This window comes from Convolutriloba macropyga, chromosome 2, assembly GCF_964194025.1.
Source record: "Convolutriloba macropyga chromosome 2, txConMacr16.3, whole genome shotgun sequence".
In the NCBI taxonomy this organism is placed as follows: Eukaryota; Metazoa; Xenacoelomorpha; order Acoela; family Convolutidae; genus Convolutriloba; species Convolutriloba macropyga.
Window position 1 is genome coordinate 79,118,180 of NC_134469.1, and position 24,550 is coordinate 79,142,729.

General features: G+C 33.8%; 2 protein-coding genes across 3 annotated transcripts in view; both read right to left on the reverse strand.

Moving 5' to 3' along the window:
• Nucleotides 1-24,550, reverse strand: part of LOC142334765 (methylglyoxal reductase DkgA-like) — a 431,775-nt gene that overhangs the window by 154,691 nt on the left and 252,534 nt on the right. The window lies entirely within an intron of this gene.
• Nucleotides 1-24,550, reverse strand: part of LOC142334750 (uncharacterized) — a 202,222-nt gene that overhangs the window by 24,182 nt on the left and 153,490 nt on the right. Inside the window, exons 11-17 of one of the 2 annotated variants that reach the window (XM_075383018.1) lie at nucleotides 22,897-23,118; nucleotides 17,312-17,403; nucleotides 14,520-14,692; nucleotides 11,707-11,867; nucleotides 6,829-6,887; nucleotides 6,101-6,398; nucleotides 4,351-4,445 (exon numbers count right to left, since the gene is read on the reverse strand). In XM_075383018.1, coding sequence (XP_075239133.1) covers nucleotides 4,351-4,445; nucleotides 6,101-6,398; nucleotides 6,829-6,887; nucleotides 11,707-11,867; nucleotides 14,520-14,692; nucleotides 17,312-17,403; nucleotides 22,897-23,118 — 1,100 coding nt within the window. Of the gene's footprint in view, nucleotides 1-4,350; nucleotides 4,446-6,100; nucleotides 6,399-6,828; nucleotides 6,888-11,706; nucleotides 11,868-14,519; nucleotides 14,696-17,311; nucleotides 17,404-22,896; nucleotides 23,119-24,550 lie in introns of both variants that reach the window. The other variant, XM_075383016.1, reaches the window with a different exon arrangement.

A 24,550-nucleotide genomic window follows, 5' to 3' on the forward strand; every position in this document is an offset into this window, starting at 1 on the left:
TTTTCTTTGAAAGTATCAAAAAAGTGAATCGAAAAAAGGTGATTCAGTCAAAAATTCAGTCAAAACAGTTGGTTCAAACATTTCAACAACTTCCTTTTATCTTTCAAATCTCACAAGGAGGCTCGTAAATTGTGCATTCGCACAAGATGTTGCGACCCACGCTTATCACTCTTCTGTACTTAATTTTCAACCAAACGACGATAGAACAAAAATAGATATTTGAGTTAAAAAAAATCGTTCACAATAAAACCACTAAATGAATTACATAATGCCATGCCTCATTACAGCATCAACGAGATCTGCCGTTTAAGAGACTACGAGAAAAAAACAAACAACGAAATTAGCCAAAACAAAGATTTCACTGCAAAAACTGAATATCAAATTTTAAAAGCACCTAGTAACAATGTCAAAAAGCAGTCAGATAAAATCCTAACTAGAGATCTTGTGTCATTGAAGTCATATATCCAATAGTTAGTTGATAAAACCACTAACCAGATAAAATTTGGTTGAAGTAAGAAAGAAGAGCGTCCTGTCAATACTGATACTGACTTACAGTTCACGAAAATAAGTTTATGGTTGGTTTATGTTCAAAGAAAAATTTCGAAAAACTATTCTTAATGTCTTAACAACCAAAAACTGTCCACTCACAGCTTTAGATATGTTCACTTAAAGCTCATTACGGCACATATTACATCTTTAGTCAATGAGTTCATGCCGTAGGACTCCAAAAATAGTAAATCCTCAAAAAAAAAATCAAATTTTCATTTAAACTTATGAAAACTCAAAGTCGAAGCTGAAAAAAAATTATGAAATCTCAAAGTCGAAGCTAAAAAAACACGAGCAATTCTTTGAAATCGAATTTTTTTGTTCATTGGGGTTCATTTGACTGTAAATAAGGTTTGTGGTTAACGGAACTTCGATATGAAAAGTGACTAGTCCCTAGGTGGCTTAAGTAAACTTTTCTAAAAAAAGATCTCAAACAGATTTCGATTTTTTTTAATGTGAACGTCCCTATGAGACCAGAACTAGTCTGTTTATCGCCTTCAGTCTTATGAGAACAGACAATTGGTTCGTTTTGTGGCATTAAATGTACATTTGAAGTATTAATTTTATAGAAAATATCATAATTTGAAGAAAAAATTTGAAAAAAACTACACTAAAACCGAACAAAATCAAGCCAAACACCCCGTGTTCACACAAAACTTCAATCCGCGATAACTCCTCGAAAAAAATGAAATTAAACAAAAGCTTTTTAATTTTGAATTTTACGCTGGAACAGCTTTTAATTATACCATAATTATATGAAAAATGTTAACAAAACAATGAAAGTGAAGTTAACTTCACAAAACTTTTTACCTCCGTAACTTCTCGGACAAAGCAAATTGTTTATTTTGATATTCTATGCTTGACAATTTTTTCTAAAGAAGCTACTCACAACTCTGTGCGATCAACATATATCGATCTGCGCGTTTTGACTAATTTAAGGTCCTTCGAACAGCGGTTATTTTGTAAGACTGAGGCGATTATGTATAATTTTCCAAAATTTTTTGTTGACGGGAGAGGGAGCCACGTGCAAAACCGATAGCTGCCGTGCAAGGTCTTGCATTATTAATGAAAAATCTTGCAAGATAACCGTCGGGTTGGACGTGGGGATCCATCCCACGTGAACAAAATTTTTATGTGAAAAATTTTGATCCGCTTTTTGGCAAAGATAATTGGCTAGACTTCCTAATAAAAGTTGACTGCACTACTTTTATCTGAATTATTGTAATTTTGTCGAACAATAATCAGTTGTTTTGAATTGGTAAAAAATGGCATATCCTTAAAATTGTTTTACAATTTCGGCAAGGTCAACCAAGTTTTTTCACAGTTTAACAATTTCAGTATTATCTGTTCCGAGAGCATGTGCCACAATGCCTTTCGTAATTTTTTGTCCAAAAACGTTACGTGAGTTTTTTACATAATTTTTCTTTTAGTTGAAAACGTTTAATACGTTTAGCAAGGGCTATTGTTTGACTACTGATTTTCCTCATAGATTCAAGAATTTGTTTTATATTGGGGCGCTGTCATTTGTTATGTCCCATAGTAATGTATTCTTTGGAGCGTCGTTTTTATCGCAACTTTTTGTCAGACTAAATGTGTCAATCTCCTGAAACAATTGAGGAGCGCATAGAGAGAGAGAGAGAGAGAGAGAGAGAGAAATAATTTTTCAGCTCATGGTTTCACTGAGACAACAAAAGCCGCACAGGAACTGACAACAAAATGATTGGTGACAGTGAGAAAAAAGCAGCAATAACAATTTTAGCTATGGGACAGAACGTTGTCAGTTCCTGTTCGGCTTTTGTTGTCTCAGTGAAATGATTCATTGTTATTACTCTTCATCGCATTTTCCAAGAATTGTCCCTGTTTTAAGTAGTTAAGAAGAGTTTTGTGACGAGTTTACCTGTTTTAACTGTTTTTTAAGAGAAAGTGAGAATTTAGTTATGAAAAATATTTGCTAACCAAAAAACCTTCTGTTTATGAGCGGCCTTCGCAAATAACATTCTTTTGTTGTAGGTTGCTTTTTAACTAAAAGTGTAACGCTAAGCTGCACTATGGTTTTTTCATGGGTTTTCCAGATGTTTCGAACATTTACATTTTCTGTAGAATAAGTTGAAGCGTGAAACACCCCCCGTTAAAACTAACTGTTCTGGTCGAATTGCAGGTCAAATCAAGGAAGTCAGAGAAAACGATCTTTTAGGCTGATTATCACCAGGTGTATTACAACTTTGAAAAGAGCTTTTGTAAATAGTTAAACTTCTATTTATTTAGTCCAGGTTTGATGATGAATGCAGTCACTGGTTTGAATGAAAATTTTAAAAAGCTGTGAAAAATTTACCCACTCAACAGGAAAACACTTTTGTTCCACGGGTTCTTTCACGAAGCGCTTTCTTCAATATTAATTTTTTTAAATGAAATTTTTTTAGCTGCAATAAAGGTTTTGAAATATTTCTTTATGTTTTTAATCATTTTGGGTTAATTAAAATAAGAAAGAAACCGTAATTGAAAATGAAGAAACAATTTTTGCTTCAACATCGGAGATCGATTGAACGGCAAGAATCTTTTTTATAGGCAAAATTGACTTCATCAAAAAATACCAAAAAAGTCTGATTTTGACACAATTTTCTTCCTTTTTATTCATTTTGCCAAAAAAATTAACTCTAATAGGTCCACAAACAAAAAAACTTTTGCTTTTATAAAAAAAATACGAGATATGTGAAGCAACATTTAGAATGTAGGTAGCAGGAAGCAAAATCATTTATTAATTCCTTTGGCATCCATTTAATTAATGCGGTTGAAATTGCGAAACACTACATTTTTTGGGGGTGTTTTCAATTTAATTTTTAAAATCCTTATACTACCGGCTCAATGGCTATCCCGGACTGTGTAAAAGAAGCCCGATTAAAAGTGGTATAGCTGGGACAACTTTTAAGAACAAAGTCTGTAAATTTCGTTTCAAAAAACTGACTGCTTTCTTAAAAAAGACAATTTGAATCGACAGATTCAAACTTTTATCCAATTTAAGCAAATTGAATGTCATTATTGCTATAATTTGATTTTATCGGATATTTTTGTTACCAAAATTCATTGTTTGCGCAAAGTTCTACAAGATGGATGGCTGGCCAAGTTTCAAATTAATTATCTGAACCTTATTTGCTAAGTAATCTGCTTTTTTACAAAATCATTAGTGCAAAAAATTCAAGCCACAAAACCCTTTTTTTGTCGTTGCACTTTTTGTACTGGCGTGACCAAAATCACCACTCAAATTTGATTTCAAAGTTTATCAAATTCTAATTCTGTGAACAGATCTTAAAGTAAGCACGAGGTGGGGGAGGCAAGGTACGGGGGGGGGGGGGTGGGGGTAGGAATACAAGGTAGGTGGGAGGGGATAGAGTAGTTTTGGCACGGAATTGGAGACTGTTATGTGATCAAAACTTATCAAAATGATTTTTTTCATTCTGAAAAATACCAGAAGTTACTAACTAATGAACATTAGAAACACAGTGCGCACACTAATTGTTAATACCCAACGTGCGAAAGCAGAAGTCAATGTACGGAAAGAAAGACTTCGAAGTTCACGTCATGAACAAACTTACTTCAGCTAAAAAAAACCTGTATAAAACCAACAATCCTCTTCGAGTTGTAAAAAAGACCCGTGGAATACCAGTACTCCCCTTCCAGTCGTAAAAACGTCTGTAAAATAATACTCCTCTTCGAGTCGTAAAAACTTCTATAAAATAAACACTCCTCTTCGAGTCGTAGGAGTGCAATTATAGCCCCTTTAGAAGACGGCGGCTATTGATGACTTACCGTTTGTAAAGGTCAGCTGATTTAGATGCTGCCTCGTCAATGATGATTCTGTCACAATTTTGGTAAATTGCGGACCAAATCGATCGGAGGAACCACTGAAAACAACAGATACCAATAAACAAGTGACGAATTTCGGATATTTTCCGTTTGTACCCTCCCAGCATGGTATGCACCCACACCCCACGCCGTTTTTAAGAAAAAAATTTTGTAGGAAATGTACTGAAAGCGGTGAATTTATGGTGGATTGCGGGTGAAGCGGTGGATTTTGTACTGATTGTAAGAAATGTAAGGAATGTATTGAAGAAAATGTGCCAAATTGTTGTAAAAAATGGGTTGAAAAGTGTTGAAACATTTTTTTATCACCTAGCACTTAAAAATCAAGACATTATACACATTTAGTACATAATTTTCACACATTCAGCGGATCTCTCACAAAATCAGTTACACTAATTTATGGCGTTTATTGTATTTGTGTAGAGTTTCGAAGGATCGCATGAACAAACAAAAAATTCGAATGAACTGAGGTGTTGTTGATTAGGTTCTTTATGGCTGCCTAAGTATTTCTGGCCTGTATGGATATTATCTACGTTATTGTGAACAAGGACTTCCCTGGGCCGAGGTTTCACACTTAATCCGCCCCTAATTAGCCGGGATTACAGTTTAATGCAAATTCAACTCCCATTTATCGGGGAAAAGAGTGTAAGAGTGTAATATTTAAAAATTACTCTGTTTTTACACTCTTTTCTCCACTCTTCTTACACTCTTTGAAAAGGGTGTTATTTAGGGTGGACTGATTTTTACACTCTTTACACTCTTTTCCCCGTTGTTTTCGGGGAAAATCCTCGGCCCGGGTCAACCTGCGCATGAAACAAAAGTATTGTACTTAAACTTACACGGTTTCTTTTCCGGTTGCGGAAAGATACCCACACGAAAAAAACCCACTTCATTTTAGATAGGAAATAAACCCCCACGGAAATAAACCCCCACAGAAATAAACCCCCACGGAAATAAACCCCCACAGAAATAAACCCCCACGGAAATAAACCCCCACGGAAATAAACCCCCACGGAAATAAACCCCCACAGAAATAAACCCCCACGGAAATAAACCCCCACGGAAATAAACCCCCACAGAAATAAACCCCCACGGAAATAAACCCCCACAGAAATAAACCCCCACGGAAATAAACCCCCACAGAAATAAACCCCCACGGAAATAAACCCCCACAGAAATAAACCCCCACCGAAATAAACCCCCACTTTACTATTAAAGAACTGCGCATTTAGCGCCTTTGGCCATGCCTTGCGGGCCATGGCCATGCCTCAGTGGTCCGTGGGACTTGATATGAAACTATCACAACCGAACAAACTATCAGAACCAAAATTCAATTTTAAAATGGGGGTTTATTTCCGTGGGGGTTATTTTCCGTGGGGGTTTATTTCCTATCTAAAGTTAAGTGGGGTTTTTTTTCCGTGGGGGTTTATTTCCTAGACCCTTTCTTTTCACCCCGTGTCAGTTACTCCCCTTTTCAGATATTCCCCATATTTAATACCATCTTTTCACCCCTACATCAGTTAAGTTCCCGAACTTATCACCCCAAAACTCTGTCTTCAAATTCTACAAATAATAATTTTGTATGTTATTTGTCTCAATTAAACAAAGAATCAACATCGAGTTGAAATGACAGAAGGGTTAACAGGGGGTGGGGGGGGGAAGATATGGGACACAATACTTATACATGTATTTGTACCCTGAGCTGGTTTGGCAAGGTAGAGTGGAATATGCTAAGTGTGAATTCTGTGACGTCACTGATAAGCTCCCAAATTAGAGGGTGTTCCTCTGTGATGACTCCACCATCTCCAAAGCCACTTCCACCCCCTCCCCCACCCCCAGGAGTCCCTGGACGTTTTGCTGATGAGGAAGAGGAAGAAGAATATGATGATGAAGATGAAGTTAGTGACTGGGAATGCGAAGAAGATGATGGAAGAGGAGCTCCACTGCAGTAGTTTATGAGACTCAGGAGGATATGTGTAGGCAGTCGGTTGTTCCTGCACAAACACAATCACCCAAACTGCAATTCTACAAAGATTGAAAATCGCGCGAACGTAACTTCGCTAGAAACTCCGAAAACTTTAGAAAATTTTTCAGGTTTTAAATTTCTGAACTCTAGAATCTGGAACAGCAGAGATTTTGCAGTTTATATCTTACAAGTGAGTGTTTGAAATATTGTTTGATCTACTTGCCCCGTCCCCCACACCTGTGTTTTTTCTTACCCCACTTACAAATTATGTGTTATGCTATATAGCACATCAGTATAAGTAAAAATTGGCGTGTACCCGCGGGGATTTAATAGATATATGCTGGGTCAACCCACTAAGTTGGGGGTGGGGTCAATTGTAAAATATTGGAATACTATTGGTAAATATTAATAATATTGGTAAATTATTGGAATAAATGTTATAACATAATGAAACTAACTGGACAAGAATGTAGGCACTGTACAGCAACGAGTAGCGAGTTCGCACATCAGACAAAACCTGAAACAAAACTTGAAAAAATAATTCGAGGTTTTGTTCTCACGTATCATAACATCGTTTTCACCAAGATACCCTACCGGGGTTCTTAATAGAACAATTTATCAAATGCAAAAATGTCAAAAACAAAAAAACAATACTTTTTGTCTGTTTTATGGGTTTTTATTGTGAAGAAAGCGTTGTCATTGTCGGTTTCTGAAAAAGAGTCATGAAATTTGCCTTCTGAAATCAATGATTGTGGATCTTTCTTATACGTTTTGGTTGTTTTTTTGTACTTTTCTGAGGTCGCAGACAAATTTCAGGGCAAAAATGTAATCCAGAAATCAAAATCAATTGGGGTTGAAGTTTTCGACTTATCAAAGTCCAGTAAGTCAATTGACGTAAGATTCTCAGTCACCAGATTTCGCAGAACGGAAAAACGAATCTGTGTTTAATAAAAACAATCTTTGGCAGCAATTTTTACTTCGCAATTTTCTCCAAGAAGTCTGGACGCTATTTCAATTAAAACCAGGAAATAAGAAATAAAATGAAAACATTGAAGCAGCCTTAAAACATTCGAAAATGTAAATGAAGTTAATAGCAAAATAGATAAATCTTAATAAACTGAAGCGAGATCAGTTTGAGGAAGAAAAACCGTATCAGTTCTACTTTTCATTCAATGGTCACTCGACTTGCGAACCTCCGGCTTCGGTCAATGAAAAAGTTTAAAAAAATTTTTCACCGGACGCATAAAAGACAATTTACTGTTTTCTCCCGAATAATTTTAAAATTGGGGTTCTATAGTACTGTCAAAACCGAAATTTTTTTTTGCTTGAATTCTTGTGTTACGAGCAAAAATTATCCATCGATTATTTTAATTTGTTCTGATCAAATATGAAATTCGTAGGCTGAGGCCAAAACATCGAGTGACGGTTGAAACAATTTTCAAACTTTGACATACCTCAGAACCTGAATGAAATGAGGCTGAGAAATTTGCGCAGCTGCACTGTTTTTTTGCAAAGCTACTAGCTAAAATTTAACCAATACCAAATCGACAAAAAACAGTATTGTTTTCAAACTTTTGAGACAGGATACTATCATAGTGATTATGCTTATTATCTAAATTATGAATAAATTTACCTGTTGAGTCAAATTCTTTTTTCAAATGATTTTCACACTTAGCTTCCCACGAAAAAAAAATTTGCACTTCAAGGTTTGTTCGAGTGCAATTTGTATTTTTGGCAGTTCAGTTCCCTTGATTGACAAGTAAAGTTATAATCTATTGGAAGATAATCGTTTTTTCTTCATTATTTTTTCAAATACTGCAACTTCACATTTTGCCCAAAGTTTTCATGCCCTTGCATTAATTATTGATTGCATTGCTTATAATTTTTTTTAAAAGATTGCGGGATTCTTAACTATTGCACTTTATTGAAAGTTTATCCTTCATCGGGTTTTTTAAAAAATTAATTCCCAATGAAAAGAGTTCAAATGAAAATTTATGAAAAAAAATTCTATTCAAAAAATGTGCAGTTTATTTGCAGAGTTCAATTTGAGCAACTGATCAGACCAATAGTGGTACCTGTTGTATACATTACTATTTAAAATTACATTGCAACGGAAAAATATAATTGGAGCTCTCTGAACTTAATTAATGCATTTTTCGAGAAATTGTATAAAACTAAAAACTACTCACTTTTTTCCTCATCAATTGTGTTTTCTTTGATGCTAAGTAGACATTACTTTTAGAAGTTTACAATGCAGCAAAAAACATAATTGTAGCTCTCTGAATTTAATTTTTGCAAACAAAAATTGAACTTTTTGACAAACTGTATAAAATTAAACACTACTCACTTTGTTCTTTATGAATTGCGTTTTTATGCTAATGGTTAAATCAACGCAATCAGGTGTCATTTTAACCAAATTAAAAGGACATTCGAAGTAGACGAAGGAGAACGTTGGAAAAAATGTAAATACTTTTTAGATTTTGTTTTGTAGCTATTAAAATATTTGTCCAAGAAAAAAATGTGCAATGACATAACGAGATCTCTACTCGAAGTTTTCTTATTTTACGAGGCCAATTAAGCTGGCTTCAATTCAGAGATTATGTGGACAAACATTCAAACCAATTTTGCTAATATAATTGTACTCAGATTGGATTAACATCGTTTATTTTCATTGCTATTTTTCTAAAAAGTTAGCCCAGGATCACAAGGTGTCTTGATGTTCAGAAGTCATTATGACAACTAGACAAAATGTTATGTTAGAAAGTAGCTGTGGCTTCCTGAAATTCACCTGCGCACTTAAACTCCAAATATGAGCTCAGATAGCAAAACTACCGCGAACTTGATCATGAAAAGCATCTAATTGTCGTATAGTAAGCCCAATAAAGTTGCAACGCACTCAAACGTCCAAAAAGTCTCGACATGCGTAAGAACATCGAAACGCTAATATGTGATTGGTATAAACTCTAACTTTGATCTTTGAAGTGTTTTATAGTGTTGAACCTTTGCGGGACTAACTTTAGCAACAATTTAATTGACACCTTTAATGTTACCAATTGTATTCATTCTGTGATCTATTAAAACTCAAGAATTAATCTTGAAGATAAATTTTCTCAAATGCCAACTGCTAGCCTTTTCTCCCAAAAAAGCTAGCCAATGAAATTAAACTGAAATCAGATTGCCATGTCATGCCAGGTTCCGATACATTTTGCAATGTTTTCATCGTTCTAGACACATGATAAGCCAAAAATTCTTGCATTATCTTTGACCGTACCTTAGCAATATAAATCAGGAAAATTTCTTAAAATGCCTTGACTCATGAAAAAAAATTTGATGCTTTAAAACAGAAAAAACACAAACACAAAAAACTTCAACTGAAGTGGACCACTTGGGAAAATATATCTCTTTAATTCCAAAGAAGTTACCATAATTCAACGATAGACGGATTTAAAGTGTCGAATATGGCGACAACATGTGTCGTGGTTTTTCACCCCTATTCTTTTAAACCACCATCACTCGACCCCAATTTTGTAGCCCCTATAACATATAACACTGCAATAAATTAACCCCAATTGCTATTAACCAAACACTCTACATTGTTTAACATGAATTTTATTTTTCTTGTAATTGAAAATAATTACTCCTAAATCAAATCTGATGAGATTCACTAAGAGACTACAATGCGTGTAAAATGATTCTTGGGTGAGGAAAAACTTTTTCACACCTCGGTCATTTCACGTTAATTATTGTAAAGGGAATAAACCTGAAGATTCTATTACTAAACCCAAAATAATAAGCATTAGTGCATTAATTATTTCATCTAGTCCCTAGTAGGGCTATTTAAAGGAATAGTGAAGTAAATGGAACCTGAAAACATTGTTTTTATTGCATCTTGAAAGAGCATGATATCGGCCTATTTTGAGTCTACAAAAAATATTGGTAGTAGAAAACAAAAAGCCATGAGTTTCGTTTTCCACATGGAGTTAGGTCAAGATGTCGTTTTTTAACTAATTAGGGGCATTGATCCCGGGCGTTAAAAATCTGATATGATCCCCAATTGGGAACACAGTGTTGCAACGTTCAGACATAAAATTTGCACGGCATAGCTTCTACCAAAAATGCCGATCCTGATTAAGGTAAATTCTCTATTAAATGAACGGTTAAATAGCGCATCGATTTTCTTATTTTTTTATATGCTCTAAAAGTAGGTTTTTATTTCAGCATAGATCGCTTCAATATGGAAAGTACAAGTTTGGTTGTCTTTTTAACCGAGTGAGCTTTTCAACTTTTTTTCAATTTGGATCAAAACGCAACATAATAAAACCATATTTGTCATGCGCTCTTTTTTGATCGAAAACGTAGAGTTAAAAAACCGCCCTGTCATTTATTTTTTGTTTTTAACAAACGGAAGCTATTTAGCGCCGCAAATTAGACGTTGAGTAGTTTTGTGTCTTTTACTTCTTTTTACTTTAGTTCTGCCCCACTATCGTTCATTTGGACATAGAAATAGATCTTTAAAAAATCGGTATTAAACCCTTTTTGGGGTCAATAATTAAAATCTGGGATCAATAAACAAATTCTGGGATTAAATAACTGATGGATAAAAATATACGGTGTTAAACAATAATGTGGTAAATAAACCTAAGTTAAAAAAGAATGAGAACCGTTGAAACGGCAAGATTGTACAATTTGGATTACAATTATCAACAATAGATTAAAATAAATCATACTCTAATAAAAAATATAATTGGTTATTAAAATTTACAACGCCTACTGATAAGGGTGCTGGCTCTTGTTGGATAAAACGACAATTTCAAGGGATCTGAAGTGTCGATTTTTTTCTAAAAACACATATTAAAGAAATTTGCTTGAAACCGACTGGAACATCACGAGAACCCAAATGGCGAGTAAGCCGTTGTCTGATGGAACAACTAGTTAATGAAAACAGCTATATATAAATATGAAAAAAATATTTAACTGATGGAGGAAGAAATCTTTTCTCAATTAGATCAAAACCAACACCATAGGAACATTTTTTAGATATCTTGACACTTTTTGGTAGGCTGCTGGCCGTATGTGTCTTTGGATAAAGTTTTTTTTTTGGGGGGGGGGGGGTGGGGGTGAGTCAATTTTGGAATTTTGGATGTTTCCCGGGTTTAGGATAGGTGCGAGAACAATAGTATAACACTGTTATTTCCAAACTACCACAGTCGCAAGATGCCTCTCGAGACTTGCATTTGTTCTTGCGTGTTTCAATTCTCTGAAATTTTGGACGTACCCCCCCCCCCCCCCCCCTACCACCATCACCACTTTGCACTCTTAGATTGGAAGATACTGACCCGATTGGTGGTGTAGGTGTTGAGCTGTATTACTATCTCTTTCCACTGCTTTAAAGAGTAGTTGGGCAAGAAGTAGGGAGTCTGCTCTTGGGAATAGAACACCAGTGGCATGTGCGGACCACCCCAACCCCCATTCACATCTTCGTTAGACGCCAAATCTCCTGATGCAAAAAACTAATTATAATTGATAGATGATCTTAAAACTCAATTTTTCATTTTTTTTAGTTTAATTTTTTTGAAACATATTTTTTCTCTCCTTTTCATGATGTATTAAAAGTTTTAATAAAAATTTAATTTCATAGAACTCCCTTTTATGAATGTTCTATGACTACAACTTTTCATTGACGCCATAATATGAAGTTGTAATTTTATAACTTTATCCGGGTATAACAACCCGGGTATTCAAAAACAAGTAAATTTCCATGAAAGAGCCCAAAACGCTCCCAGAAGCCAAAAAAGGCCAATGCTAATCATAGGTTGACTGGTTGATTGGTTCTAAGCGAGTCAAAAACATAAACACGCTTTTATAACTTTTCGATTGAACCAAAGTCTGAGGGAGGTAGTTACCGCATGTTTGGGTCCTATTGTACCATTTTAGGGTCTTGACTGTTCTTTAAATACGGGAGCTTATTTTGTCCAGGAGAAACGGGGAAAACACCACAAACCGTAAAATGTTGGGTATATTTTGATCTTTTGTCACATTGGGTATATTGGCAATGGGTATTTTGTTCAAATCATATACATGACGTGGAGTAGAATTAGGATAATATGATTTCCCTAGCCTGGAAATAGTTGTTTTTGAACGTAAGAAAATCGTCGTTATGTTTGGTCAAAGTTAGACAAAAGCCCTTATATTTTTTCTTCTGTGTCGTCGGAATTTTTGCTTTTTAAATAAAAGAAATTGTCAGTATGTTTGGTATTTAAACCTAAGAAATGTCCGGTAACGCTCTCTTATGGCTAAGCTAATACTTATTTTTAGTTAATCGACTATTTGATCTAATTCAACATTTTGATTCCATGAAAATTAAATTCGAGAGGACTAATAAAATTCAAACAAAGGTGAGTATCAAAATTCAAAACAACATTTTTTGATCAAAAAATTCTAATCTTCGTTTCTAATCTCTAAAAATTTCTAAATTTCTAATTTCTAAAAAATTTTAATTGCAAAAAGGTTTACAAATTCCAAGTTAACATAAATAACTTTATATTGTCATGTTTCCTGCATAACTCGGAGGCAGGACGAAGTCCCAGACGGAACCAAGCGCAGACCGAACATCAACGCACGTGGGGGTGGTGTAACGCGTTCAAAGATACCTCAGTCTGGAAGCAAAAAATACGCACGAAAGTCTGAACATGAACACACGTTCTGCAATGTGTATTTGTGAATCGTTTTCATCATTATATAAAGTTTTAATATCAGTTTTCAGTTTAGCATTATAAATTCCCAGCTTACTATTATGAAAATTGAGTCCATGTTGATTAAATTGAAGATACTTTAGGGGTAACTGTAGACGCCAAACGAATGTTAAAGTTGAGTAAAGTCAACATAATTTTTCGGTCCTTAGTTTATGCTTAGATATCGCACTTCAAATCACTCAAAGAAACAAAAAGTCAAGTTTGAGAAAGTCACTCAAAAAGTGAAATTGAAAAATGCTCTGGAAGGAAAAGGTCAACCAAAACTTCGCATAAAAAGACACGTTCCCGATAATTGTTTCAAATTTCGTTCGAGAGCAATTAAGAAACGCAATTGCCTTGTCTTTGAGCTATTTTGTCTCACTGAATACAAATGATTGAGGGGGGGGGGGGGGGGGGTTTCTAGAAGATCTAATATCGAGTTAAACAAACAATTAAATTCAAGTGGTGTATTCTTGAGGCTTCAAAAATTGGGCAGACTAATTTGCTCGGTACTCGATGAACTCACTTTTGATATCTATGAGACAGAATTTTAGAGATAATTTTCAAAAACTTCTCTATGAAGATATAGCGTTTCCGAGAAATGGATAAAGATATACCGCTCCAGACTAAATAATTAGAAGTTCGTTGCTCCAAATATGGCTTCTGGTTTGGGGTTGGTTTTCATGATAATGCAAAAATATGATGGTCAAATCAGAGACAAATACTACTCGTCTGATAAATGATGACATTGAGCGCAGAAATGCCTGATCATAAGTTGTTTTGAACGCTCGAAAACAGTGTCACAGCAGGTACCGATTGTATGAAATTTGAGCGCACGAAAAAATGATATTCTCAGCGGACTTCAGGTTTATCAAACAGCAGAAGAAAAAATTTATTTAATTGCGTTAGCGACAAAAGAGAGGCAACCTGAAGAAAAAAATAAGAAAATAGAAAATCAGAATTGAGAAAAATTTATAAAAAAAATTAAATATTTTATATGGTGTTTTTTAAATTTTTATCCAGAGGTCAATTTTTTTATTAAAAAATTTTTAATTATTATCCTGAGTTCGATTTTTAAAAAATACTGAGAAAAGTTTTATTTATTAACTAGATATAGCGCGTCTTATTAAGTTCATACACTGTATTTAAACTTCGACCTCAGGGTCTCATGTGAAGTGGTTACGAGATCATGATATTATGTATAACGGGCTGAAATATGTATGGACCAGGGTCGCAGGGAAGTCTAGATAAAAGTCTGGATCTTTTCTGATTATAAGTGATTTTCGACTGGTACGGTCTAATCAGAAATGATCGACCTAGGCTGATAAGTTCTTACTATTATAACCTGTCCGCTCATCTCATAAGTTTATTTGAGCCAAATTTAAGCGCAATGTTGTATTCACGTGGACCACACTAACCCTGTTCTCCCAGTGTGGGTATCCATCTGACTTTGTATAAATGCTGATCGAATGTCTGGGTCGGGTTCAAGCTCACCAGGTGCACTGGAATGGGCAGCCGGTCCACACTCCCCCTATCTATGCTTACTTTTGACGAGTTAAAGGGATAGGACGTCGCGTTAAGCATTCCAGAACTGCTAAAAAGATCAATTTATCTTAATTCCTGTTTCAGAATATAATTTATTGTGTATATTTCTATATACTTATGAATGTATATGAACAAAAAAATAAAGATGTGAGCTCTCGGGTTCTAGAAAACGTTTGAAAACTAAATCAGTTAATTTAAAAAACTTTAAAAAATATCTGAGTTGCCGAGGGAAAATTGTGGGCTAGTTTTTTTTTGAAAAAAACATCAATTAAAAAAATGTAACACGCCGCGATGAATTTTTATGAGGCATCCCGTTATAAATAAGGCAGTTATCGACTTTGAATCAAAACTGAGCAAATAGGCTGAAGCGTGTTGTGCTCACAAGAAAATTTGCTACAGTGATCGGCAAGCGATCGAGGGCTTGATGGCAGCTTTTGTTCAATTGTCATTGGTTTGTTCATTTAGTAGTGGTTTGTTTTCTTTTTTTTCCTTTAACAGCAGTCGTCAAATGAGAACCAAAGCAAATTGAACAAAACTTTGAATGTCATTTTAAATGATTTGGAAGAAAAATTGTTCGGGGAAATTTTGATGAGTTATACAATTTAGCATCAGTTGTTTGTAAACACAGTGTCTATTTCATTTGGCAGCAACACAATATGCTTTTTTAAATACTGCCCGTGGTTTATTAGACAAATTTCAGAGTAGTTATAAGCGTGGTACCATCATTGACCAATGTTGGCTGCAATGATGGTACCATGTGAAAGTTTCCGACGCAAAAAGTGGCCACAGTCACCAAAAAAGAGCAATGCTGCTCATAAAAGGAACAGTCTGAAATGTGGGGAATAATAAGAAAAAGAACAGCTGAGAACAGGCCGCAGTAGCCTAATGCTGTTTCGCTGCGATTACGCAGGAACCAAAATCATTATTAGTATAGTCGCTACAAGCAATTTTGTCATTGAGAAAGTTTAAGCAATAATTAATTATTATCATGGACAATTGTGATGCAGGTTAACACTAATCACCAATTTCAACAATAAAAGTTTTTTGAATATACTTTCAAAGCATCTGATATTTGTTAACAGAATTATTTTCAGACTCTGTTTTCTTGTTTCAACCCGCAGTGGAATGAGGTTTAAGAATTTTACACAAGTCAAAGTTTTTTTGGCAAGCCAATTTTGGGCGATGAATAGTCTGTACGGGGAGATTTGCTGGATCGATTATCCATTTATTTGATTTTTTAGAAAAAAAATGGATGTTTAAATATAGCAAAATTTTAAAAGTTTCTTACGTTTTCACGCTTCAAATAAATTCAAATTTATGAGTAAAAATTTTTCTGAAAAAAATATACTTTTTAAATCTCTACTAGGTAAAAACCAAAAATCAATAATGGGTTAGAAACAATTTGTTACGCAATTGCTGCAAATTAGGTATAAAACTGTCAAAATTGAAAAGAAAATATTCAAAACGCTTCTCCTATTGAAAATTTTTCTACAGAGTTCTAACAAAATTAATTTGATAGAAAAGAAAACATTTTTTGGAAAACCATTGTTGTATTCAGGAAAAATTTTTGGCTTTATATTCAAAGGCTCTCCTTTAAATTTGGTTAAAAGGTGAACAATCTTTACATCAGAAGTTTCAATAACAGCTGAGGTTTCGTCTCACATCATAAAAAGAGCATTGTAATGTTTACAAAAAATTATAAATTTTTTTCCATTCATTTATTCTTTACAAAAAAACCGAATTTAGCTAAATCCGAAATGAACTGCGGATCAATACCATCCAATTGAAACACAACAGACAACAGCAAAACCATAATTTTTTCCAAGTTAAAGGAGAACATTTGCGTTAAAATAAAGTCCTCCGTATAACAATTAGGTATTTCAATGAAAAGTTTTATATAATGAAATGATTTTTTGAAATTTTCTAAGCAGGTCAGCTGGTATCAACGGGATTAAGTTTGTCAGCGTTATTCTTGTCAATCTCTTTATGTTTTTGCAAAGATACACTTTGAACGGAATTAATTGCTTCGGTTTAAAGATTGCTTTTCAAGACCATTTATTTCAATATTATATTAAAATAATATAAATAATAATAGTGATAATAAATTGCCTACATTAGTCATCTACAGTCGTTTTTTAAACTTGTCTCAGCAATTGAATTGAGTCTTAGATTGCATTAGATTGCATTAGCATATAACGTAGTTAGTTTGCATTATTTATCATCCCCGGTTTAGTCCTCGACTTATGAAAAGACTCCAAAAGTCTAGTGCGGGGTCAACATTGACCAAAAAGTCCAACACTCTGCTAAAGTCGAGCCAAAATACTTTTATGGGTCTAGTAAAAATCTTTTCATAGGCATTTTCTCAGGGGGTTCAAAAAAGGTCTTTTTATAAGTTGAGGCCTAAGCCTGGCGTTCATGTCCAGTATTAACTTCTTCATTGAAGCAACGTAGGTCGCCATATTTGCTGATTGACTAGTGTAAAGCGCCATGTTTTAATGATTGCTAACCAAAAATGAAAGTAAAGTAAGACGGAAGTGATGTTATGTGTTTTTTGATGTAACCTGAAACAAAACATAGAAAACCAACAAATAAACCTGAAACAAGGTAAAAAAAAACAGAATACGACATAAGATAGCTAGCAATTCATAAATTGACATTAGCTGACCTTGTTTCGAGTGTGACATATGGCAACTCTGTGAATTTAGTCCATCTGTCCATGAAAATTGCCGCCGGGATCCGAAATGAGTCTTTCGCTATCTGTAACAGTATTCATTATCATAAACCAATTTCAAATCGCATTTCTAATCAGCGAATCGCAAATTTTTGTTTCTTTATTTAACTCAATGTAGAAACGGTCGTTTTAAGTTCGAGAAATGCAAAAAAATGTAACAAATTTTTTGCTATAATTAATCTCGATGTTATCAAGAGGTTCTGAAACTTTCATTTGTCTCTCGTTACTAAATATCGGCAGTAAGAACACCAAAAGTACTGCCTAAAAATAATTGCTGCGATGACTGCAGTTAATGATTTAAGAGGAAAAACCAAAAAAAAAATCATTGTGAATTTTTTGTTCAATGAAAGGTTTTTAATATCATGCTCCGGTAGCAGTAGTTACCCGGATCTGACGGTCAGTTAAAATCAGCACTAATTTATTCATTTTCAGCATGGATTTCGAACTGCTCATTTTTTCTTAACAAGTCCTATTCTTCAATTTACAGCCTGGTCATTTTAAAGAGAACTGGAAATAGCAAAATACAGAAAAACTCTATTTTTTATAGAAAAATAGAGCTTTTCTGCATTTTGGTTTTTCCGGTTCTCTATAAAAGATTGCCATTGCTGTTGACATGACATTTGCAAAACGCTTGGAGTGATATTCCCCGTGCTTATCATTTTGATATCCGTAAAAATGATGCATGGCATTTTCATATTATTCATATATGACCTAGTATGTTTACTAGGGGAAAAAGTTCTCAAAGTATGGCTGCATTGATCGATTTTATTATTGCATCAGTAATTTAGGGAATAACGATTTAAATATTTTAGTATTAATATTTGAATTTTTTTAAGATTCTTCTACGATTTCAAAGAATTCATTCAAATCATATTTGACAGGAAGTTGTATAACTACTAAGAATGTTTTATGATGAGTCCCCCAGGTCACAAAAATTACCTGACCGATGTTATCGCCATCAGAGAAATAAAATTTTGAGGCAAAATCAAGTTACTAAATAACTAAAAGCGCAACAAGGCGGCTCGGTAATGTGCGATGGCACATAAGGTTCCGACCCCGCCCATCCACAATTTTGGCATAATTGTCTACCAAATGAGGAACAGGTAGAAAAACCCAAAAATTATTTTTTGGGAATCCCAAAAAACCCAAAAAATGCACAAGTAATTTTCAACAAAGTTGTGTATGAACGACACGATAGCCTCCAAAGCAAACAACTCAGTGGAGTAAAAAGTGATGCTTTAGATTGCCGAGATATGCCAATATTAAGAAAGCGAGTCAAGACGAAGAGCGAAATCAAACAACAACAACAACAACAAACATTAATTACATCAAAAAATTGATGTCCGTTTTAAAAAACGAAATCTAATAACACAGTCAAAGTAGCGTCAAATCAAGCAAAAACTAAACAAAATAACTTATAAATTACCAGAAAATATATGGGACCAGTCCATAAAAGGGTTTGGTAACAAATAGACAAAAAAGAACAAAAACAGTAAACTAAAAAAATTCGCTTATTTTTTTGAAACAATTAACTTCAAAGTAATGAAAACTATTAGAAATCAAGTAAAACATCCCTAAAATTTACGATTACCAATGCTGCTATAGAAGGGCATTAGGACCATTCCTTATTTATTTTTTTAAGCGGCTAAAAGAATAACAAAAAAAACAACAAACAAAAATTCAATTGAAAATTGCCGGAAAACGCTGTCAAAACCGTCAAGGCATATTTTGGCCCTCAAAATATTTTAAATTGCGCCTTCTTCAAAAATAGACAATGTTGTATGTGGCAATTCATTAGTGAGACTAGGTAACAAGTAGACAAAAAAGCGAAGGGCAAAAGTATCTAATACTTTTGATTTTTTTTCGAAATAAAATTGCATCTAAGGTCATGAAAGACATTAATTACAAAAGAACTATTTAAATATGGTCACTTATTCATCCAAAAAAAGCCCTCGAGATCTGATATTATCCAGAATATTTCTTGCGTCTTCAACAAGAACGTCAAATTTGAAAAAAAAAATCAAATTATTTACTTTTTTTATGAAAAACCTGTGTCGAAGCCAGTAAGGTCATAACGAATTCTTTAAAAATAAATTTTAGGACAGAAATCCCTTTTGACACCTTCCCTTGACACCCATAATGTCATATTAGACCTGTTATTAACTAACGAGATTAGGTAACAAAAAGATAAATAAAAAGAACAAAATTGCGAAGTTAAAATTTTTTTAGGATTGAAAAACGATTTTTTTCAAAATCATGAAAGCCATCAGCTACCTACTAATATCAGAATATCAGTTCATCTATTAGTTCATGAAAAAATCAATGAAACCTATCACTATACACGAAATTTTATAGGACCGAAACGACAAAGTGAAAATGACAGTTAAAGACAAAATTAAAAAAATTCAATTAATTTCTTCAAATAAAGAGGTGTCGAGGCCGTTAAAACGATAATCTATATCAATCAAGATTTTATTATGTTCAATTTTGCCTTATTTGGAACGCTAATAATGTGATATGAGAACTGTCAATAATGTGACAAAACTAGAAAACGTGAAAAATTGGCAAATGTCTAAAAACAAAAAAAATCTGAAATCTAGTAGTATCAAAGCCAGAAAACAATAACTTCAGGCTTAAAACCGCAACCGAGACTGAACTTTAAATCAGTAGAATGAAGAAGCTTTCTTTCTTTGCTGACACTAAGCCAGAACTTGAACAAATTAAGAAAAAAAATAGAGGAAAAGTTAATTAAGCCATTATTTATTTAAGAATCAATTTTTTCTCAAAGTCCAAAAAGGACCGTTCAAGTAAAAAAATAAGCTTGGAGCTGCTTAGGAAGCCAATTGGAACTATCACTCCTGAGCTTTGATTTGATGTGTTCTGTTCCTTATTATTTAAAAAAGGTCTTTTTTTTTCAAAAAAGACCGACTGATTACAATCCGATTTCTTTTTTGATTGTAACAGTCCAAGATTGGCCCAAAACTAGCCCTGCTAATGCCTTTTGTCCATTAGGACAATTGATATTTCGATTGTTGTAGATATAGATAATTTGTTAGTTGAAAACTCAAAAATAAAATCAGCATTTTTGATAATCAACGAGTAAAGTTAGCAAAAAACGGGGAAGTTTTAATTACAGAGAACTTGCAGCGGACGCTGAAGCAGGAGTAGCCCTCGTTTGAGTCTACAAAGGTTGTGTGATTGTTGTTTGGGAGTGTACTGCCGGCTTTTCTAATCAAAGTGGACTAAAGTAGCTTATTTCGCGCTGTTTTTGATGAAAAATGCTGAATTTTGAAATATTTAGCCAGAATTTTTGACCACAAAAACGTAATAAAAACAATCAACAATGCTTTTTGTCTTTAAAAATAAAATCAACGACACTATTCTTAAAACCTTTAACAAATTTTGGCGAAAATTTAGGCAAAAATTCCGGAAAATGTGAATAAAAACAATGGGAATTCACTAATTTTCTCAGAAGTTTAAACCTCGATAACTCCCTGTAGAAAACGAAAATAAAAAAAATCTTTTTAATTCCATATTCTACGCTGGACGAGCTTTCTGATGATACCAGTCTCAACTCTCTACGATGAATATATTGATCAGCGAAAATTCACGGAACAAAAAAAAACCCGTTTGAGTATATAGTTCCTCCCCCCTCAAGAGGGTCGGAACAATAAAAAGGAGCGGTAACGTTTGCGGTGGATCCAGCAGCGATTAAAACAATTTTCTAACTTACGTTTTTGCGCAGCTCATCAGGTTGCAACAGTTTTCGTTTTTTGCCACATACGAGTTTTCTTCACGCGTTTCATAAAACCACAAAAGCCAGGAAGACGGCGCAACAATTAGTCTCAAACCACAACAAATTTTTGCTTCATTTCAACGTTCATATCCCAAAATTATGCAAGTGGTCTTACAGCAACGAAAGTTAATTAATATTATTTTGTAGTTTTACATTCCATGCAGGATTTCACATAAAAAAAAGGTTTGGGGTTTGCTTAGAAATCAACTACACATCTTCGTCCAGTGAAGGAAGATCATATTTTTGACAAATTTGGCAGTGTTATCAGATATCCTCGAAGTGCTTTTCTGTGGTGAAAATGATGAGACTGAATTTTTGCAACACAAAACTGGCTGACAGTGTTAATTTATGAGAAAAATTTTAATTGAGAAGAAACTGTGCGAATTGATTGCCCTTTTCTGTAAATTAGTGCAAATAAACAATTTTCGTAAAAATGTACAATAAGCAACAATTATCTTGCCATAACTAAGAATTTGAAAATTTCCCCGCTCACTTTGTTTTACTGTGAAAAATGAAATAGCTCCAAATTTCGCTAGAGAAGTATTGTTTCCAATGTTTTTACGACGTCGTTATATTCAATAAGACAATCACATGCAGAAGATCTCAACAATTAGTTTTTTTTTGGTTCATTTAGTTCAACTTTTTTATCGATTATCCTGCTTGCTCCTAAGATACACCAGATAAACAACCTTTATGTTTATAAAGTTCTTCAATTAAACTTCTAAAAAATCAGAAAATTGAAACGAAACGCGTGTTGATTGTGATACCTCAAAGCAAATTTTCTGCCCGTTTTTTTTTTAAATGTCAAAAACGGCATTCAGTTCTTGGAAAAGTGAGAAAACCAACACCTGTGCTAAGTCAACCCAAAACCAAAATTTTTTAGACAAAAATATATGCAAAATTGCTATTAAAATTTACTGCTTTAAGAACAGAGTAATTAACTTAATGAGAATTTGTTCAACTTTTACTTGTTTTGCCAGTCCACGATAAACCTGATCAGTGAGGCGTATATTTACAACAATTTTTCATTTTTTGGATTTTTCCATACTAACAAGTGCATTCCACTTTTCGAGCTAAATCTGGATTTCAATTTCATTTTAAATGAGAAAAAGAATTGGTCCTCCGACTGGCTGTAGGGCTTTGACAACTTTCAGATAAAATAAATTGCTGGCGGCCAACCTAGACAGAAGTTTCGAAAATGCCGGAAGAGTTGGATATTTTTAACTGCAACTACTTTGTCTTTTTTTCGCTATTCTCTGGCTTTAACTAAATACATTTTTCATCCTGGCTTTGTTTTATTGCTTACATCAATATATTCTGGAGAACTTTGTAAAAATAACAACATGTGCAATTTTTACGGCACTGGTTAATTGCCACTGTGGCCGTTCTGACAATGCAACTTGTAAAAATCTGGCAGTTTAGGCACTTCAAAATGAAGTTCTCGAATAATTGCTTGATAATTTTTGCTTACTCTATTTCGGGAGTAATTTTCTTATCTAATTTTGTCTTCTCTCATTTTTTCAATTTCCAATAAGTGTGGTCGCGCTTTAAAATAAACGGAGAATAGGAATTTTGAAAAACTCTTAGTTGAAATTTTGTTACAGCTTAAATTATGCTTAGAGTATAAATTTAAAAATTAATCTTGTGATGCTGAAGTATTCAGCCTTCAGCTATAAAGAAAAAATTGGGATGCGGTTTCGAAAATATTTTTATTTTAACTTACATCTTGGTAAGAGTTGATTAAGTGTGATATATGGAACGTGCTGTCACAGTGGCTGTTAGTTCTGCTATCAACTGAGTTGGTGAAATGGCTGTTCTGTCTGTTTTTGTTGTTTTTGTTGTTATTGTTGTAGTAGTTAAGATTGTTGAGGCATAAGTTCTCATTGATCATATGCCTGACGGCGAATGTCCTCTTAGCCGATAACATACTGAAGATGGCAGCTGCCTGTAACACAAACAACATCTACATCAATTGAGAACCCTTAACATAAATTGATTATCATTGCTGAATAATTTGCCCTTTCAAAAAAAGATAAAATTGCGATGCAAAATTATATTAGTGCTAGTTGAACACGAAGATCTTGGAGAGCTTAGAACTGCCATTGATCTACTTTAATAGCGTTTTGGTTTTTGATCGCCTGATCGTAACTGTAAATGTGCAATGAACAGGGTTCAATTCTATTTTTCTCTTCAAAGTTTCTTTTTTAAATCCAAAGAGATTATTTGCAGTAGGAAAACGACAGATTGTTTGTTGACTGGTCTCAATTTAAAACAGAGTAACCGCATTCTTATGAAAGGAGAAAGAGAGATAGATTTTCATTGAAGTTAATTTTTAGTCCCATCATTTTGAATAACGGTGCAGAAAATATTGAATTGTTTAGTGTTAGTTACGCCAAGGTCCACAGTTTCAGACTTTTATTGGGTAGGCAGTTTATTGGCGAAAAGCAGTTAAAGTAATTTTAAAGTCACTACCAAAAATTGATATATCATAATAAGTTTTACTAATTGTTGCTCAACCCGGACGCTCAGTATGGGAATGCCAAAACTTTGTTCGAAAAACTTTAGGGGACAACCTAATCCAACCAACTTTTTTGAGTTAATATCATCCAAGTACAATTATTACCAAAAAACTGTTGGGTTGTGGATTTTTGCGAGAGGAAAAAGCGTTATTAACTAAGTAAAAAGATGAGAGAATAACAAAATGATATTTTACAGTAGAATATAGAGATTTATAAGAGAGAACTGATTAATAGATCAAGACAATGATTCGGATTTGGGGACAAAAAGGGGCTCAAAAATTAGCTGCGAAAATATAAAGATGATAAGAGAAAATAAGATACAAAACTAATCCTAGCACCAAGATTTATAGGGAGTTCGCACAGGTTATCCAATATGGTTTGCTTCTGCAAAATTTCTAAAAATTGGTCGTAGGGGATACCATATATAGAATGCATGGTATCAAAATCATTCGAATAATAACTATCTAGAATCATCATTTTGAAGCGAGTATTTATTCACAGCATCATTTCTTGAAGATCCATTTATATCAATTTTGTGACTTGAATCAATTTACTCTTGTATGATTAACTGGTAATTTAAACTTTCTAATTTTTCCAACTAAGTTTAAGACTATAGTTTGGATCAAAGTTGTAACAAAAATGTTCAGGAACGTCTGGGACGTTTTATAAAACAATGCTTTTTCAGCGATATTTCAAGTTGTTCTTTTAGCGAACAACGTCGCTGTTTTACCACCTTTTCCATCTAAAACTTTTCTGTGGTGTAAAAATTTCAACTTTGATTATCAGGAAGATCGATTTGAAGTCATGACGAAGTAGGAGGTCATTATGACAGTTTCTTTGTCATACAATATACTATTT